Source organism: Myxocyprinus asiaticus, chromosome 42 (assembly GCF_019703515.2).
Source record: "Myxocyprinus asiaticus isolate MX2 ecotype Aquarium Trade chromosome 42, UBuf_Myxa_2, whole genome shotgun sequence".
Taxonomy (NCBI): Eukaryota; Metazoa; Chordata; class Actinopteri; order Cypriniformes; family Catostomidae; genus Myxocyprinus; species Myxocyprinus asiaticus.
The window spans coordinates 11513540-11534634 of NC_059385.1; the positions used below are offsets into that span (position 1 = coordinate 11513540).

A 21095-nucleotide genomic window follows, 5' to 3' on the forward strand; every position below is an offset into this window, starting at 1 on the left:
ATGTACATGTCATTCCACTTGGCTGTGGTAATCAGGGAAGCCATTCAGAGCTCAAAGTGAGGACAGGCAACTACAGCAGTGGGTTTTCATGAAGTCCACATATTACATTTGAGAGCTTTATAGGGTTAGTTCAGCCAAAAAGGTTGAGGTCTACAAACATCAACCCTTTCATCTGAAATGCACACTACTTTCCATTTGATCTCCAGTTCCAGGCTTATAGGTGCTGAGTGCAGCCCAGGTAATATATCATCTGTAGTAAGGAAAGACTTCTTGCAGTTTATTAACATCCCAGAGACTTCCCTGTTCCTCGGGCAACTTGAATGTGGGCCCAGTGGAGGAAATTCAACCCACGTACGGCTCACTGCAGACTGGAATAAGTGTGGTACTATGCTAAAGCATGTTAGTAATTGTACAACAAGTACCCTAAAAAAAACAAAATTGTAATCAGTATTTTTGTCTTTTTTTCCTGGTCTGTAGTATGATAATGTAACCAATGCTGTCTTTGCTTTTCAGAACAGTACCCATAATACAGCTAATGTGACTCTAAATAGCAACATAAGCAGTTCAGTGTTAAGCTTTTTTTATGGCTTCCATGTGTCTGGCAGTTACCATCATCTGCACCTACCCCAGCTGAATCAACATCTCCATGGGATACTCCCCCACAGGGTACAGTGCTTCCATAGCAACTGTCTCCATGGAGCTTGTTTTTCTCTCTCTTGTACTCTATCAATTTTTGTAAAATTTTTTATTTTTTCAATTTTAAAGTACGTTATTAGCATGATTGTGTTTACATACAATATTACATACAATACTCTGCCAGATTATACGTTATTTAGGGCCCGATAACATTCCAATTTGCATTGGTTTTTACTTTCATTTTCCCAATGGTACAAATATGAATTTTTTCTTCTTTTATGATTTGATTTATTCTGATTTGGTTTTGTTCAGCAGTGCTGGTCTGAAACTGGTGTTTGTTAGTTGTTAGTGGGTTTGTGAGTTTCAGAGCCAGCTGACAAAGGGGACTGGTTTTAAACTTCAGCTCTTGGGTTTTAAGGGCTTCATGTTACAGTGTGTTAGGGGAAATTTAATTTAGGTGTGTCCAGAATTTGAGGGAGCGTTTTTCAATATGTATAATTAAGGGGTATCTGCCTAGTTCGGCCCATCATGCATTAGTAGGTGTTCTTCTCTGAACTCTTAGAATGTTTCTACAGAATTTTGCATGCAGGGATTCTATGGGGTGCTTGCCCATCCAGAGTAATCTGCCAGACATAGTGGACCCCAAATCTCACATCCTTAAAGAACAATAGGCATAATAATACTATCAAAGATTTTACACCACATTGTTACAGGAATGTCTATTTGGGTAAATTTGCCCTTAATAGCATAGAATGCTCTTCTAGCTTTCTCTTTTAGTGCATTCACTGCCAGACCAAAACCCCCTGAATCACTGATTTTCAGACTGAGGTAGTCGTAGTGTAGGGTGTGTTCTATTGCAGTGTTTCCCAGAGTGAATGTGGATCTGGTTTCCTGTAATCTGGCTTTTTTATGGAAGATCATAATTTTAGTTTTTTTCAAATTGACTGTCAGGGCCCAGTTATGACAGTAGTTCTCCAGCAGGTCCAGGTGCTGCTGTAGCCCTTGTGCAGTAGCTGACAGCAGCACCAGGTCATCTGCATAGAGAAGAAATTTAAGTTCAGACTTCTTTAGAGTAAGACTGGGTGTTGCAGATTGTTCCAGTAGCACTGCTTACCAGCCGCGGGCCGTGCATTTTAAGTCCAGGCCTTCAGTGTGATTCATGCCATTAAGAAAACACAGTTTCACAATGAATAAGATGCCATATGCCTTTGGGCATCATACATTACGTGGCAGTCAACTAGTAATACCAATTGACATTTTAAAAACACGTCCACGCACGAAAGCCAGAACTTGAAATGAAAATTAATGCTCAAGTATGCCTAATTTTAACTGCAGCATGACTGTTTTGTGAAATGATCATCAAAAATCATAATTTTTCATATGAATCTACCATGGAGGTCTCTAATACCTGGAAAACTATATCTAATAATATTTGCGATTTAAATGTTGCTTGCAATAAATTTCGTTTCGTCAGGGTACACGGTTATGCTGCGTTCCATTCAAGTTGGATGTGGGATATTCCTGCTTGATATCTCCGACCATAAATGCATTCCATTCCCCGATATTCGGAACTGCAATGCTCCTGTTAGCTTAGCAGGGGTTTGACTCTCATTAGAGATGTCTCCTAGTAACCCAACTGATAAACAATGCTGCAGCGCTAGCATTTGTGCTTCAGGTGTACGATTATCAAAAGAGATTATAATGTTTTATACACCAATTTCTGCAGGCGTTTGTTAAACAAGCTTTAATATCATTTTTATCGATATTACTTTAGAAATTGAATGTTTATCTCTCACTATGTGTATCTCCCTGAGTGTCGACATGTTTGTGTGACATCATGACCCTGCATCTCGGCGAAATCAGAGTTGAGAATTTCAGCACGAGCCTACAAGTTGTAATTCTGACTTAAAGATGAATTCCATTGCATTTTTCCTAGTAGGAAGTTGTAAAATCCGACTTTCTGAGTTGAATGGAACGCAGCACTACTTTTCAAAACTTAATCCGACACTGAATGCTCAAGCAGCCTAATTTACACTTAGAAAACTCCTGATGTTGCTATAACAATGCAAAAAGCACTTACCAATTTACTTGAAGTGAAAATCAGCCCTCCTTTCCTGTTTAATAAATAAAGCAATCACACAGTCTTGCAGAACATCTCATGTTTGTAAATCCATAAGGATCTCTTTCTCATTGGCGATGGCGGTAGTGATGATGATCTTGTGCTCTTCGCTTTCAAATTACATCACTTAAAGCGTGATTGCGTCACTCAAGGCCAGCTAGAAGGCCTCGACTGGGACATAACCTAAAGATCACATCCACCAAGAACAAATAAATCAATCCGATTGGCTGATGTATCTGACAATCCGACTTTAGATGCCTATTCACTTACACTGTTGAGGGATTCTGTGGAAATTCTGAAGGCCTGAGGAGGTGGAGCTCAGACTCACGTGCTGCTTCTTTTAATGAGCTCGGCTTCAGGCATGCGATTTGTGAAACAGTTGTCACACTTTGCTTGTAAGCATCAAGGAATAAATTCGTTTTTCTCTATTTGTTTGTACATTAATTAAGAGTGGAAAGCTATTAAAAATACATAGGCAAAAAGGTGATTAAGAATGAAAGGATGAAAAATATTTATTTATTTGGCATGTAAGGCTGGCCCTGAGAATTCACCACTGCTGCTAACTCAATGTAAAAGCTGAACAGAGTTGGACTCAAATTGCAGCCCTGTCTCACTCTACGCCTTGAGTGAAGAACTTAACTCCACCCCTGTTGTCCGAATACATAGATTTGATTGTGTCATACATTTTACCCCCAGATTGTAGAATTTTAGAATATAGACCATTATACCAAATGGAATCAAATGCTTTTTCTAAATCAACAAAGCATGCATAAACTTTGCCTTTGTTTTTTTGATGAACGTGCTGGTCGTGTGTAGCGTGTGAATGTGGTCGGTGGTGCGGTGGTTTGGTAGGAATCCCATCTGACTCTTACTCAAGATATTGTGCTTGGTAAGGAAGGCCTGTATCTGGGCGTTCTGGATACAACAGCAAGTCTTCCCCAGATTACTGTTCACACAAATGCCTCTGTAGTTATTGGGGTCGAATTTGTCTCCACTGTCTCTATCTCTTGTAACCTCAAGGGCATTTAGAGTCAATTTTTTAAGGTATTAATTAAGGCAGGGTAAATGTTAAGCAACCCATACTGTATTATTCCCACTGTAAACTGAGAAAACTGAGACCAACGGAGATGTCTATTGTATAAAATAGGAGAGGAACCTATTTAGTGCCTATTTTTCTAAATGGGTGCATCCTTTTTTTAAATTTGTTTTTATTTTTATTATTAATATCAAAAAAAAATAATAAAAAAAATGCTACTGATCCAAAATTGTGCTTCATTTCCAAAATATGTGACCAATGATGAAATCATTTTTGATTTGGTCTCTTGAAGGTATTTTGATATCATTGACACAGCAGAATGTTCGGGTAGTTTCCAGGTAATTGTGCGGCTGCTGAAAGGGACATCTCCTCTGCCTGAGAATTATAGCCTCTCCCCCGATGAGGAGGTCATTGTAGAGGTTGGGGTCAACACTACTATCCCCCAAATCGAAGTTGTCATCAGTAAGTGCTGGGCCACTTCCTCCAGTAACTCATCACAGCAACCTAACAATGTGTTTCTGGATTATGGGTGGGTATCACTGAATAATGAACTGCAAAAAATAATTTTCTTCACAGTATTTTTGTCTTGTGAAGTTTAAACAAACTTAGGGTTAGGTGATCAAATATAATCTTTAATGTATCAACATTTATTTCTATTTATTTCCATAATCTTAAATTTATCAAATATGATCTGAAATTGATTAAATATATATTTTTTAGAGATCTTAAATGTATAAATAAATTTAATTGAGAAGCAATTGAGAATATATTAAGACTTGTTTTCAGAGTTTTTTCGGAGTAATTGGCACAATTTTCTTGTTTTAAGCAGAAATCTAGCTAAATTTGGCGAGGTTTATACTTTAAACAAGAAAACACACTTTGGCAGTCTGGTAAGAACAATAAACTTATTTTAAGATACTATCTGAAAACAAATTTTATCTTACATAATTAGTAAAAAAGTATTGAAATTTATTGAAAGTAATTTAAGTAATTACAAGCAAAGTTATCTTTTGTTTGGATATTTTGATTGGAAAACAAGACAAAAATACAGATTCAGAATATATATATATATACAGGGTTGGGAGGGTTACTTTTGAAATGTATTCAACTACAGAATACAGAATACATGCTGTAAAATGTAATTTGTAAAGTATTCCGTTAGATTACTTAAGGTCAGTAACGTATTCTAAATACTTTGGATTACTTCTTCAGCACTGGTAGATTTTTTCACTTGTTTTGACTATAAAAACTCTGCCAGTACAGTAAGACAAAATACACACGTTAAAAATACATTCTCTGAAAAATCTTGAACAGTGTTGTTTCTAAAACAAGATAATTCAGATTGATCTTGTTTTAAGGATTTTTAGATATTTTTACAGGAAAACAATACAAAAAGTATTATCAAGAATACGATTTTTGCACTTATATCAAAGGTCTTATTAGAAAAAAGAAATTATGATCCAACGTGAATTTTCTTGATAAAAAAATATGATCGTGTCTGGTAACATGCATGTAAAATGGCTAGAAATAGCATTTTAGCTTAGAATAAAGCTGACAATTTACACAAGGTTTATTTCTATTTCTTCTGCTCCAAACTTACTTCAAACTTACTTTCTGTCTGCTCGTATGAATATAACACATCATAAGAAAGTGTTTCACAGCTGTTCAAATGCACTTTGGATCGCATCATTTATATGTATAAATGTTTTCCATCTGAAAGGACTAAATATTAAATGAAACAAATGACAATAAAATGCAAAATAATCTCTTCACTTAAAGAACTTTAAGCTTAGCACTTAATGTGAGAGTCATATCGTAATAACTGTCCCCATTTAACTGCTCTATATCAAAAACCTGCTGTGTGATGCCAGTGTTCACACTTTTCTCGCTGCTCATCAGATGTCTGTTGGCGAACATGTATACCACAGCACTTCAGAACAGGAACGACACTGTGTCTATGCTGTCAGTGCGAATCTTTTCATTCATGGATGAAAGTGTCATCTACCTCCACTGTCAGATCCAGATCTATGTCGAGATTCAGGATAACACATGCAGACCTGTGAGTTTACATATCATATTTCATAAAGTTTGTATATATGAACAAAATGTTTGCCTTTATTTTATATTTCCTTTAAAGGGATACCTCACCAAAAAATTAAAATTCTCTCATCATTTACTAACCCTCATGCCATCCCAGATGTGTATGACTTTCTTTCTTCTGCAGAAGACAAATGAAGATTTTTATGTTTACTCAAACCCTACTGTATGTTGTCTTTTTTTTTTTTTTTTTTAACACATTAATCTTGTATTGGGGGAACATTGTGGTCTTCGAATCTAATTGGAGTGATCCTTTGGACCCTTGCACAGAATACATACTAAAGTAGTAATACTAAAGTAGTAAGTACTTCTCATTCAATGAATATGAATACTCATTCAACATGTGTACTACTATATATCAGAACACATTTGTAACTGTAAAACACTAAGGTAATCTCACTCACTCACTCACGCACTCACCCAAATCCCCAGTTCAAAAGACATTGGATCAGACACTTCAGACTGTGGGATTTGTTCTACTTGCTGTTGGTTTGCTTTTGTTTTCTCTGGCTTCCACTGCAGGACTGGTCTATCACAAAAGGAAAATTAGGACCTACAACTTCCATTTCAAACCACAGCAGGAGAACTTCACCTATCATGTTTTTGACACAGAAATACATAGATATAGTTAAAACTGTAGGATTTTATTGCAGGCTTTAATTTTATTGTTGAATGTTCCTAACTCATGGTTTAATTAATATCACTATATTTTTGTACTGAAACATACAGACAATGTACTGTATAAAGCCATTCTGCTTTGTTATTTCTTGTGAACACTGTGAAACTTATTTTAGAAATATTTTAATTGGCTGTAATTTAAGGAAACTGCACACAAACCCTATACCAAATGCACAGCTTTTTCCAGTGCTTATTCTGACACTTCAATATGCCGTTAGAGAGCGCTGGTGTATTAACAGAAATAAGTTCAAGTCAGTTGTTTATTTACACATTAGGAAAGCCATGGTTCAGCCAGAATCAAGATTTCACCAGCACATTTGAGAAATATACAAAAAAATCATCCACATTTTAATGATTGTTTACTGCTGCTTGTTTTAATCTGTGCTAGAAACCCCTTGAACAATTAATCTACACTCAGAAAACCACATTTAATTATCTTGATGAGAGAAATAAGCCTGCCTAGAACACTTACTGTAGAATATAATACAACTTTTAAAATAATAAAGAAAAGTATTTTATTGTGTGTTTTTGAGCCAGCTGTTTTCTGCTATTCTCTAAACAAGAGGATATGTGACTTGAGCGTATAGGCCGTTTGTTTATTATACTGGGCTGTAGAAAAGAAGGACACTAAGTAAATGTTTTTTATTCTAGAAAATAAAATTACTTCGTTATAAGAATGTGGCTTAAGCATTAGTGTTATAGTTGAAATTAAAGCAGGAGGATGTATAATTAAGGAATTGAATGGTGAATTGAATATAAATCTATAGAATTATAGTACAGTCTATATCATATCCTCAGGTGTCTGTTCACAGCTGAGTTAAGGCTGCTCTGTGCTTCCTTAAAATTCTGTGTAAAGATGCAATGCCACATAAATGTCAGACTAAATTATGCCTGCTATTATCAAAGGCAGTTCTGATGCTGCTTTGTTTTTTGTTTTTTACATGAAATGCAGCATAAGACCAGCCGTAAAACTGTTGTTGTCATGATAGAGCATTTATTTCATAATTTAGTTTCATATTTAAACGTGTAATTTCATATTTCCGTAATTTGTATACAGTTGAAGTCAGAAGTTTACATACACCTTAGCCAAATACATTTAAACTCAGTTTTTCACAATTCCTGACATTTAATCGTAGAAAACATTCCCTGTCTTAGGTCAGCTAGGATCACTACTTTATTTTAAGAATGTGAAATGTCAGAATAATAGTAGAGAGAATGATTTATTTCAGCTTTTATTTCTTTCATCATATTCACAGTGGGTCAGAAGTTTACATACACTTTGGTAGTATTTGGTATCATTGCCTTTAAAGGGTTTAACTTGGGTCAAACATTTTGGGTAGCCTTCCACAAGCTTCTCACAATAAGTTTCTGGAATTTTGGCCCATTCCTCCAGATAGAACTGGTATAACTGAGTCAGGTTTGTATGCCTCCTTGCTTGCACATGCTTTTTCAGTTCTGCCTGCAAATTTTCTATCAGATTGAGGTCAAGGCTTTGTGATGGCCACTCCAGTACCTTGACTTTGTTGTCCTTAAGCCATTTTGCCACAACTTTGGAGGTATGCTTGGGGTCATTGTTCATTTGGAAGACCCATTTGCGACTGAGCTTTAACTTCATGGCTGATGTCTTGAGATGTGGCTTCAATATATCCACATTGTTTTCCTTCCTCATGATACCATCTATTTTATGAAGTGCACCAGTCCCTCCTGCAGCAAAGCACCCCCACAACATGATGTTACCACCCCCATGCTTCACGGTTGGGATGGTGTTCTTCAGCTTGCAAGCCTCACCCTTTTTCCTCCAAACATAACAATGGCCATTATGGCCAAACAGTTCAATTTTTGTTTCATTAGACCAGAGGACATTTCTCTAGAAAGTAAGATCTTTGCCCCCATGTGCACTTGCAAACTGTAGTCTGGCTTTTTTATGGCGTTTTGGAGCATTGGCTTCTTCCTTGCTGAGCAGCCTTTCAGGTTATGTCGATATAGGGCTCATTTTACTGTGGATATAAACACTTGTCTACCTGTTTCTTCCAGCATCTTCACAAGGTCCTTTGCTGTTGTTCTGGGATTGATTTGCACTTTCCTCACCAAACTACATTCATCTCTAGGAGACAGAATGCGTCTCCTTCCTGAGCGGTATGACGGCTGCATGGTCCCATGGTGTTATACTTGCGTACTATTGTTTGTACAGATGAACATGGTACCTTCAGGTGTTTGGAAATTGCTCCCAAGGATGAACCAGACTTGTGGAGGTCCACAATTTTTTTTTCTGAGGTCTTGGCTGATTTCTTTTGACTTTCCCATGATGTCAAGCAAAGAGGCACTGAGTTTGAAGATAGGCCTTAAAATGCATCCACAGGCACACCTCCAATTCAGTACACCTCCTATCAAAAGCTAACTGGCTAATTGTCTAAAGGCTTGACATCATTCTCTGGAATTTTCCAAGCTGCTTAAAGGCACAGTTAATTTAGTGTATGTAAACTTCTGATCCACTGGAATTGTGATATAGTCAATTAAACGTGAAACAATCTGTCTGTAAAAATTGTTGGAAAAATTGCACAAAGTAGATCTCCTAAACGACTTGCCACAACTATAGTTTGCTAATATTAAATCTGTGGAGTTTTAATGACTTAAACCTAAGTGTATGTAAACTTCTGAATTCAACTGAATTTCTATATGCCTAATTATATATTTAAAACATTAATATCATAACATTAATTGTGCAGCTGTAATTGCTGTGTAAATACATTTATTCCACCTCTGAGGAAGAGCATTAAACAGGGTAAATACACCTAAGTGCAACTTCAGATGCAGTTTTTGTGCCACGTTTGCAGTGTAAAGATGACTTTAGTCACCAGTGGAGAATATGAATTAACGAATGCAAGAATAACAAAAAGACAAACAATCATTTTTATCACATTTATTAGACTTTTAAAGAGTATGTTTTAACTTAAGGAAGCACTTAATGACAGATGATTTTTGCTCATTTAAATGATCATCATGGCAACATTGTTTGTTTTGAGAAAGAGCATGTTAGAGAAATTAATTGACAGCACCATTTCAATTGTTGCAAACAGTCTGGAAGCGCAGGTTTCTTCAAATTTTCTCATTTGGAAGCTCACAATGTAGTGTTAATATATACAGTAACAGTACTCTAATTCCACAGTGTGCTCTCTGGCTCTCTGCAAAAATATTTTAAAAATATTTCTAATTACTTCATTGTCGATAGCTCAGGTTGATCGGTCTTGTGCTATGTGTTAGTACTTGACATCCGGAGCGAACCGGACTACTCCCCGGCTCCGTGGTTCTGGTCGTTCCACCAGTGGTTCTCCTCCAGAGGTACCCATGGAATAATAATCATTGACTTGTCCGAGCCCAGACTCAGATTCACTAGGGGGCAGCACAGTGTTACATTGCCAAAGGAGGAGAGGAAGGAAGACAGGAGGAGAGAAAGAGAGAGAGACATAAAGACACAACATGAGGTGTTTTATTCTGAAGACAGCAGTGCGCACTAGAAGAAAATAGGCTTTGAGCATTCTGAGACCAATCTTTACTCTTAATTTGTACTGATAGAAAGTCTATTTATAGTGTGAGCAATGCAAGGGAAAACTGGTAATGCAAATTCTTCAATGAGTAGTTTTGGTGAGTCATACCTCTAATATCCAATATTGATATGATATACAGTGGGGTCAAATAGTCTGAGACTACATTGAAAATCTCAGATTCAAAATCTAATCTAAACATGAACAAAATTAGTTAAAAATTAACTTTTACTATTATTATGTTTACTCAATCCTCCCTTGTTCATATTACTAAAAAATCTATGTAACCAAATGAACCATATTTAACCAAGTTGTTTTAATTAATAAAAGTTTACTTTAATCCATTTGTGTTGGGACAGCATGAATACTTTTTGTTTGGTTAACAGAAACTAGGCAGGGGATTTCTAGTTCCTAGCATGCTTTGCATGGGACTCAATAGGAAGCGTAAATGTTAAAGTTGCATATAAAGGGGAATAATTGTTAGTGTTTAATGTTTTGGTATGTTGATATTTAGAAGAGTTTTTGTTATGTTGGAGTTTTGGGGGTAACCATTACGGTGAAGAGCGCAATTGCTGTCCTAATCGCAAAGTTACTAAACTACACTATATTGTGCTTCCCACTAGCATATTTTGAGCCTGCAAACATTCTGTCACTAGTTAGCACATAAAGAAATAAAGGATTTATTTGAGTTACTTTGACATGTTTAATATTGTTGGGTTTACCCAATTAAATTAGGTTCTCTCTGCACAGTGCATGTGTTAAGATTACAAAAGAAAACTCATTTCAAACACATGGAACCACTGTCCACGACTAAATCAAGTTCAGCCAAAGAGATTTTTTTGAGTGTATTTAAAAATAATAAAAACAAAGAAATGATAAGATGTAAATGAGTATAAAATATTTAAGATTATGCACTCTTTCTAAGTCACTAATAATAGGCAAATGTGTGACATCATGTTAACTCCTTTGTACAGAAGGTCAGATTTCTTTGCTTCTATTGAAGCACACAAGAATAAAGATACTCTTTGGAAAACTTTCAAATGCAATGAACTAATGAACATAGATTCATGTTCATTAGTTCAACTTCTCACTAAAATTGTTATGCTGCAGCTGACCATACACTTTGTAATGCTACTAAGGGTTCGTTTCAATCAGCTCCCTAGCTCCCTATGTCGTGAATAAGTAAATCATGAACACAAACTCGAGCACTGGCAAGGGTGTTCATCCACTGACTGAATACTGGCACACTTAAGACTCAATCACCTGCGACACATTAACGAGCTTGCGCATTCAAACATAGCTATTATTAATCAACAATATCACAAAGATATTCAAACTTACAGTGTTATTATGAAAGATAAAGGACATTAAATAATCATAGAAATATAAAGAGGGTATTTTTACAACTCTTATATTTAAAAGATTGTTTCCCTTTCGTGGTAATTATAAATGAAAGACATTACAAACAACATCTCTTTTAAAAGAAATAATAAGGCTTTGACTTCATAGATTTTTTACTTTTGTGCTTGTCTTCTAACCACTTGAGGGACTTCAGAAGACATGACAACGTTTCCAGTCAGGGGTGTAGATTCCAGGGGGGATGGGGGGAAGGTAACCCCCCAATAATCAAAACAAGCAAGTAATATTAATACCATGATCAATGGAAACATGTAAGTGCTCCACGCTGCAACATGTTCAAGACAAATCTACGCCCTTGTTTCCGGTAAGGGAACATAGTGAGCAATGATGCTCCCTGGTTTTTACAGTGCATTGTGGGACTTTTTAGTGAGTGAACGTTTCAGTGCACTGGAACGATGTTGCGATTGAGACGGCCCTTAAAATGGCCTGCTCCCTGATCAGTGCCCTGACTACTGAACTAGGGAGCAGATTGAGATGGCTGCAGATTTTTGGACCCCACTATATATAAAATATATATTTGATGGAGTTAAATACATAAATTCTGACTGTGATCTCAGATTGTTCAAAGAAAAAGTTCAGAGAGCAAAAAATCAACACGAAAGCACCAAGACAGACACCACTGGACGATAACACAAAGTTCTGTTTGTAGCATTTAAATATCAGCAAATTCAATTTCATTATCTCCTGAACGAACTGAAATAAATCTATGGGTGACATCTAAAATTCAGTATAAATGGATTACTCCTGTAATAAGGAGAAAGGATTAATTATACATCAACATACAGTACAAGTACCACAGAAAAGATGTGACACTTCAAACTCATCTACACTGAGCATTGCCTCAGATATGATAATTCAAGACACAAATGTACTGTATGCATTATGAAAAAATGCCTTTTTCTTAACCTATTTTTCTACATGAAACACAGTAACAAGCTTGTATGTGATGGTGAGCCACAATAAACCAAAACATGCACGTGCAAAGTACACCATAACAAAACAAGTGATTCATATCCTTAAGAAAACACATTAAAACATCATCAATGTACAGAAGACAACATACATTATGTGAGCAGTCAAACTGTCCTATTCAACTTTTGGCTCAGCACGTTCCATATGGAAGAGAAAACGTATGGGAACAAATGAAAAGATAAATAACATTGAACAGTTATGGTACTTCCCTCAATGAAAACCGTTAGTGAGTAATTGTGCTGTTAAGAGTACGGATGAAGGCGTTGAAAAGTTTTACAAATCTCAGGTGAATTTTACCTTGGTTCTGGCAGTGTACAGTGCCACAGGTGTTGCTTTAGTGTTTGCACCCAACCAATATCTCGGATGGGCTGACAGAGCTGAATGTAGTGGTACTGTTTTAGCATAACCCTTCAAACGAATGACAAGACCACTCGTTAGCTAAACATTCATGTCATTAAAGAGATGCCCAAAAATGAAAATTCTGTCATCAGTTATATTCCCTAATGTTGTTCCAAAAACCTGCATGACTTTCTTTCTTCTGTGGAACACAAAAGAAGATTTTTTTGCATATTTGCAGTGAATAACAACTTATATTTTAGGCTGTTCTTCACACAAAGTAATCGTATGGTTTCAGAAGACTTGGAATATAGTGCATGAGTCATATGGTCTACTTTCAAGATTGTTTTATGTCGATTTCTTTTTTTTTTTTTTTCCTTTTTTGGAGCTTAACAGCCACTGCTCACCATATGCTTTGTTTATACAGTATATGCTTTGTTTTATGAAAAAAAAAAAGAAAAAAAAAAGAGCTGCATAAACATTCAGCAAAACATCTCTTTTGCGTTCCAAAGAAGAAAGAACGCCATACAGTTAAAAAATCCTCCTGGAGAAAATGGCAGAATTTTCCTTTTAGGATGACTATTCCTTTAACTTCCAAAGCACAAAGTCATTACTTGGAATGAACCAAATTTCAATAAATCAATAAATCACATCATTAAAGGCCAATCATTGTAGACTGAGTAACTGACCTATATTGACCTTTCAAATACACAAGATGGGTCTTCAATATTTTAAAATTGTTATGTACATCTACTGTATGTTGTGTGGACCTGGAATAAGACACTTTGCATCTTTTAGTTATTTGCACATATTTTTGAGATACTTTGGTGACCTAAAAGTGAAATATATTGGATTCGCTCAAGATGCAAAGATATATATATATTTCTCATCTCTCAGTTGATGGCAATATGCATGGCTTAAAAGATGCTCAAATCCATTCTAGAGCCTGTTACACTCCAAAAAGTGGCAAAATCAAACAGAAACCATAAACACCGTAATAGTTCTCTTCCATGTGGATTCAACATCTATGACAGTAACAGATAGACAGACAGAAGAAATGACGTACCATTGAGTCCCCCAACCCTTCCACATCTCAAACAAAATGAACCAGACACATCTGTTTATGCGTTTGCATTTATTTATGTCAATAAAGATGAGCAAGCAGAGAGAAATCACAAATCACATCATCACAGTTAAATCTGAGGCCCCTTCACATTACATATATATATTTTTTTTATGTATATATTTTTCTGTCCTGTTTCAGAACGCATGGACTATAGATAGCACCTGTGCTAAGCGCGCACACACACACACACACACTCACTGGACATGAACAACCCCACTTGCTTTTCCTGCTCTGTCTCCCAAGGACTCCTTTTTACCCCCACATTCTAATAGTACAAATTGAGTCAGAAAAGGCTGCAAAATACAAGAAAAGGCCCTCACCCTGTAACTTATCAGAGCACAGCAGAGCAGAGAAGAGCCCCCTTTGGCCCTCAAGACTGTGTTCCACAGCTAGAATGAAGAAATCAATACTTCCTTTCATTCATTACCAAATTTTGCAGTTTTACCAGAATCAGGTTCTAGAATTACACAGTCTATGACTCTGGATTTGGTACCACTTTCTTGAATCCTGTATATGTAATGCATTATATAAAAGTATTCATAATGCATTATATAAAACACATTTAAAATGTAATGCAATATATATTTTCATAAATAGGGATTGGAATTGTAAGGAGTTTAACGATTCCGGTTCTGATTCCTCTTAACGATTCCGGTGCCTTTGAGTGTTTAGTGTTTTAGTACAGTGTTGCGTCTGCATCGGTGGAAAAATGCATGATTGAGAACTATGAACCAAACCAAAAGTTATGTAAATCAATCTGTTCTGGTATTTTTAATAATAAGACCCAGTTCTTGGTTCCCAACCCTAAATACTCCACAGTTGTAATACATTAACATTACAGTAAACCTGAAATCAGAATAGACACTATTTACATTCTTAATATATGTTCCTTGTTATATGTTTGCATGATTCAGCTAATGGGTTGTTATTGCAAAGAAATAAAAATGTTTGTCTTTATAATCTGTCATCAGAATGTAATAACTTGCTCTGCCTTTTTAAAACTACTTTATTTTTTAGATGACGTCACCAAGTCCTCTTATTTTTAAACCCCTCCCTTTAAACTACCTGGCTTCTTTCCGGTATGAAATGCCCACTTTTCATAATCCAATCAATTCCCAATGGATAAAATTGAGTCCTGCCCTATATTCATATTTGTATATATGCATACATATTTGGGCTGTCAATTTAACACGTTCATTTAGTGCAATTAACTGTAAAAAAAAAAAATATGCATAAAACAAATCACTCATGACCTCTGATCCATATGTAAATTCCATTCTATAATAAATGTGTGTATTTTCCTACCATCGGAGCAATTTAAGCTGTAACTTTTAGTACAAGTCATTTCGAGTTTTTACATGCCACGTTGGCAGTCAGCTCCCCTCAACCTCACAAGCAGCGTTGAAAGATGGTCACACAGGATGTGTTTTTGACAGCTGGGCGAAGCAAAACAGAATGCATCTCGAGATGCGATTTTCAAAGTTTAAACAGCTTTTAACTTGACACATAGCGTCCTAAAACACAGCTTTAATGATGTTGAATAACAAGTGAGATGCTCCAAAGCATCCGTCTGATGAACATTTAATTAAATTCACGCAGATGGAATGCATTAACGCATCCTGTGGAACAGGACAGATTGACAAACTCAATTGCAAAAGGAATTGCTGTCGACTATAGGGTTGTGTATTCAATGATATGTGAATATTGGCTTCTAAGGCACTTTCTGTTACAAATTAACACATTAAAATACATGATTTATAAGACATCACATTGACCATGTTTTTTAATCCATTACACATTATAAAGATATAACTATGGTTAAGTATTTAAACTAAAGTGGATACAATTACTCACAAGAACATACAATTGATAATGAGGTGTATTATAAGGCATCATGAATGCAATAAGAATATTTTTATAATACATTATATACAGGCTTCAGGTAAACCCAATTCTTTCTTCAACCTGGTAAATGATCACAGGCTTACTGTGCACTAAATGGGCAAACAGCAGGACAATGAAATCACATAGTTCTTGCATACTGAAAATGAAGAAGACCACAACGGATGAGACCAGAGACAGAGAGAGGACTTGCAGAGGGGTGGTTCATGATAAAAACACTGCAAAGCATGATCTTACACAATGCACTCCTGTGATGCCAGCAAATGAAGATACGAAGATACAAAGATGCCATTCAGTCCAATGAACTACTAACATCTTTATTTCTTCCAGCACAAATCTGCAATAGAGTCATGTCACATGCAAGGAAACTGAAAGCCTTGATTATGTGTACATCAGACCTGATTACATTATATTTAAAAGATTTTATTGTGAAGGCCTATACATTGGTATAAATATATGAGCATTAATGTTTAAAGGAATAGTTCACCCAGAAATTACAATTCTCAAATCATTTACGAACCATCATGTCATTCCTAACCTATATGGCGGTGTTCTGCAGAACATATAAGGAGAAATGTTTGAAGAATGTACTGGTTGCTCTTTTCAATTCATCAAAGAGTTTTCATTTTTGGGTATGCAATTCCTTTAAGGTTACTTTTTGCATTGTTGTCTCACAACCTCTAAAGTCACTTGACCTAGAGACTGTGACAAGAGCTTGTACTGTAAATCAATTCACATTTGTAATTAGAGGGAATCAAGTAAATATAACATTAAATGCCCTCTTTTACATGTGTATCTGAGGAAGAGGCCTTTTGAGGCCAACGTTTGACTGAAAAACAAACAGAAAAAAAGATGACATTAAAAAGAAAGATCATGCAGCTGATGAACAGTATGATGAGAACAATCAAACGGCATTCCGAACAGACTGCATTCGACTTACCATTACATCACGAAACACATAATAATAAACAGAACAATTAGTCAAGAATACAGGTCATATCTGTCATTGAACAATAGGGGGATGCAGGAGCAAAACAAAACAAGAGATACTCTGGGGAAGTCATTAATAATAAATAGGATGAATCTGCATCCACATAAAGAAGGCCTTTGATTTCAAAGCTGGCTAATCTATTGACCTTTTGAGTTCTTTCTTCACTTTAAGGATCACCCATCTGCCTAGCTCAGGGACTCCCTTAGGGGGATGGGGAGTGTGACGAAGTGCTTCATCGTGAGTGTGTGTGTGTGTTTGTACAATGTTTCCCAACCTTTTTTGTCTCATGTACCCCCACAGCTCCAATCAGAACTGCTAAAATACACCTTCATCAACACCAAACCAGAAATGTGCTGCTTTTAACTCATATAATACTAGATATCATTCAACATCATCAATTATATTAGTAGATCTACTTATAAAACATTGATGTTGTGGGTTAAAAACAGACTCGCATAGTTGCACTTCCTGTACATTCCCAAAATCCACTCAAATGTATAAAACGTGCACACACTACACACATTGTTTTGTTGTCCTTCCTTAAAAAGAACTGAAAAACTGAGATTCATCGTGAACATTTTTTCTTCAGTTTTTTTAAGTTTAACAAAGCACTAGCAAAATCTTTTCAAAGTACCCTCTGGGGAACATGTACCTCTGGTTGGGAATCACTGTTTGTGAATAAGAGAGAGAGAAAGATGTTGGGTGGAGGTGAGAGTTACAATGTTAAGGGTTTTGGCGCAGCTCTAACTTTGTGTGTCTTGTGATGTATGATGTGATAGAAACTAGAGGTAGACCGATATATCGGTTTTACCGATTAATTGGTGCAAATAGTTGCTTTTTGAAACTTTCGTAATCTGCAAAAATTGATGCCGATATTTGCAGATAGTTTTTTCATCATTTCAAAATAAGAAAAATAAGAATATTTTGGGCTCGTTTATACTAAAAAGTTCTGAGTTGTGCACCAACTCTGAATTTTTTCTGGTTATTTTAAGGATAATTTATAATTAATCATAATTATATTTATTTATCACACATTTGCACATATACAGTGAAATTCTTTTTTTCACATATCCCAGCTAGGCTGGGGTCAGAGTGCAGGGTCAGCCATGATATGGCACCCCTGGAGCAGTTAGGGTCAAGGGCCTTGCTCAAGGGCCCAACAGTGGCATCTTGGCGGTGCTGGGGCTTGAACCCCCGACCTTCTGATCAGTAACCCAGAGCCTTAACCGCTGAGCCACCACTGCCAACCTGGATTCTGGTTGAACAATAAACTGGGATAATCTGGGATTTTATTAATGTAGGACTCTTTGTCTGTGCCTGTCATACTAAGGAAAGAACAAGAAATTTTTTGACAGTCTATAAATCAATTTGAAAAACTATCAGCCAATTAATCGGTTATCTGCCCTTCCCACCACCTTAATTGGTATTGACAAAATCTACTATCGGTCAACCTCTAATAGAAACCCACCAAAGCCTGATAACTAAACTATTAAAAAAAAATGCCCAAAAACATCTTTCAGTGTGAAATAATTTGATTTTCCACAGGCTTGTTTTGCACATAATGTCACAGCCAACATTTAAATCCTATTCTATCCAAAGACAAATTTACAGTACATCCCATAATGCAATATCATATTACATTAAATCCAGTTGGTTGTTCAGGCAACAAAGTGGGCTAAAACAAGGTCTAATTACTGTATGACCACTGATCATCAGTGTAACTGAAAGATAATTTAAAGCTATTAGGAAATATTATGTTCCTATAATGACTCAACAACATTTTTATGATGTGGAATGGTTCTCAAAACTTGCAAACAAATAAACGCAATACTAATGAACAATACAGCACCAAAATGATTTGACATCATAACATATCACTTGGGAGCTTAGGGTGTTCAATCAATAAAATTGCAACATAAAACAGGCAAAGCGAGCAGAGAACAGAATTGATTCATTCTCACAACTAAAGTCACACATTTATCAAAGATTTTTATCTTGCCTTTATTGGCCATTATACAATATGTTGGCAAATGTACATAAACCTGATCTTAAAAAGCCTATCTGAAATAATTCTGAATCTGTTTAAAGCCCTTGATAAATGAAACCCACCAGTCTGTGCATCTGATGGGAAGTAAAATGTACATACTCCATGCATGATAAAAGCATCCACTGGCCGACCAGTAAAGTGGTTGCCATGGAAACATCGCCGTGGAGATGAGGAGAGTGGGTGGAGCTATAGTAAATGCAAACACTTTGATATTACTGGCGCGACTGTATGTGATGGGAGACCAAAAAAAGGAGAAAAACATCAATCCAACCCTGAAATGTTTTTTTTTTTTTTTGAGTGAAAAACAGCCCACTGACCCCTTAGAAAGGAAGAGGTGAAAAGAGAGAGTGCGTGAGAGAAAGAGAGACAAGGGAGAGGTAGGGGAAGGATCTGAAATATCCAGTAAGGAAAAACAAGTGAGGTACCCTGCTGAAAAACAACAACTTCTTAAACCAGCCTTAGATGGTTTGCTGGTCTTAGCAGGTCTCCAAACCTGGTCATGCCGGTCTGTTGGCTAGTTTTAGAGGGGTTTTGGGCACATTTCAGATGGTCAAGCAGGGATACTAGCTAGACCAGCCTAAACCAGCTAAGACCAGCAAACCAGCTTTTTAGCTGGGTAGTTAGATATAGAGAGGTCGATGTGAAAGAAGGGGGCAGCAATAGACAGAACAGTAAAGGAATGAGAACCTCTTATTAAATCATTTTGCAGCCTTCATTCTGCTTTCACCCTTTCAGGAAGAGATTAAATGAAAGAAGTGCAATGGTTTTTACTCTTTCGCCTCAGCCAGTTTGTTGTTGATCTCTTTACTTTTCTCCTTGTCGCCTGGTGCCGCTCTACTCTCTGGCTTGTTTTCGGAGCTCTTCTTCTTCGAACCACGTATCGAAGTCACCTGCTTCTCCTTGGACTTCTTCAGTGGTTTGCCAGGGGTGGCGGATGTTGAGGTGCTCTTTTTTGGTTTGGAACGAGGAAGACTTGTTCTCTCCACCTGCAGAAAGTAGTTCAGGGCATCAACAAATGTAAAAGGGAACATATAGGGGAAAACAGAATTTTCCTTGCTAATTTGAAATCAAACCATTCAATGTACTAGTATGTAGACATAATCAAAGTTCCCTACCCAGTCTACCTAGATAATTTATGAATACTAAGGCACAAACACGGGTCAACATGAACTAAGTTGGGACAAAGGGATAAGATTCCTCTTAATGATTCCGATCAATTCTTAACGATGTACTTACCATCTTTCATGTGGGCACAAGCTACAATCCCATGAAGCATTGCAAATGATGTAACTACATAAAAAACAATGAGAATATATAAAACTATTGATTTTTGTTTGCTTATTATAAGTATAGAAACAATATATTTTAAGTTTAATGCAAACTATGCATTATGAAATGCACAAATATACAGTATAAGTTGTTGGTGAAGGGAGACCGACTTGGTTGCATCATTCACATTGCGGGACCTATTTTAGGAGTGCGCTATGCCATAAGTCGTAAGCGCACATAAGTCATGAAGCGGGCATGGCGCAACGCAGGCTGGGTCAAGTGCAATTTAATTCTGAGGTTCTTCTCCGGTTATTGCAGCATCTGCATCTTATTATATTAGGGCTGCACAATTATGACAAAAATCATAATTGTCGATTATCGCTCTTGATACTGTAATCGCGGTAATTAATGACGATTATTTGAAGAAATTACTGCGATGTCAGTAAGCAGGCAACCGCGCTTCCGGGTTTTTCAGAACAGCAGGTTATGGGCTGCGTTGCAGTTTCTTTTAGGCAAAACATATTGTAATAATGTTTATTAATGTTACTAAAGGTTATTATAAAGGTATATCTGTGATTTAAAGTTAAGAAATATATGTAGGTTCTTTTTGAACTATTGACAAAGCCAGTTTTAATTTCCGTCAATATGCCTTTGTGTCATGTATCATGTTGATGTATTCACATGCTCACACATTTAACACTTCCAAAGCCTGAACAATGTGGCATAAAAATCTAAAACTACCATGAGACATGCAATATGTGTCTTTACTGCTTAAACTATTGTCCACGTACAGTAAATAATAATATTTTACATATTCAATAGTCGAACTGAACAGCCGCTTTAGACTGAAGTTACTTACTGCATTTAAAATCCCGTATTGTGATGTTGTTCAGATAAGATCATCGTTAGATCATATTTGGCCTAA

General features: G+C 36.3%; 1 protein-coding gene and 1 pseudogene across 1 annotated transcript in view; one reads left to right on the forward strand and one right to left on the reverse strand.

Moving 5' to 3' along the window:
• LOC127432280 (uromodulin-like 1) lies at window positions 1-17217 on the forward strand (annotated as a pseudogene).
• LOC127432907 (microtubule-associated protein 6-like) overlaps window positions 13954-21095 on the reverse strand; it is a 22170-nt gene continuing 15028 nt past the window's right edge. The window contains exon 3 of the mRNA XM_051684429.1: window positions 13954-19887. Coding sequence (XP_051540389.1) covers window positions 19669-19887 — 219 coding nt within the window. The 3' untranslated portion in view covers window positions 13954-19668. The remainder of the gene's footprint in view (window positions 19888-21095) is intronic.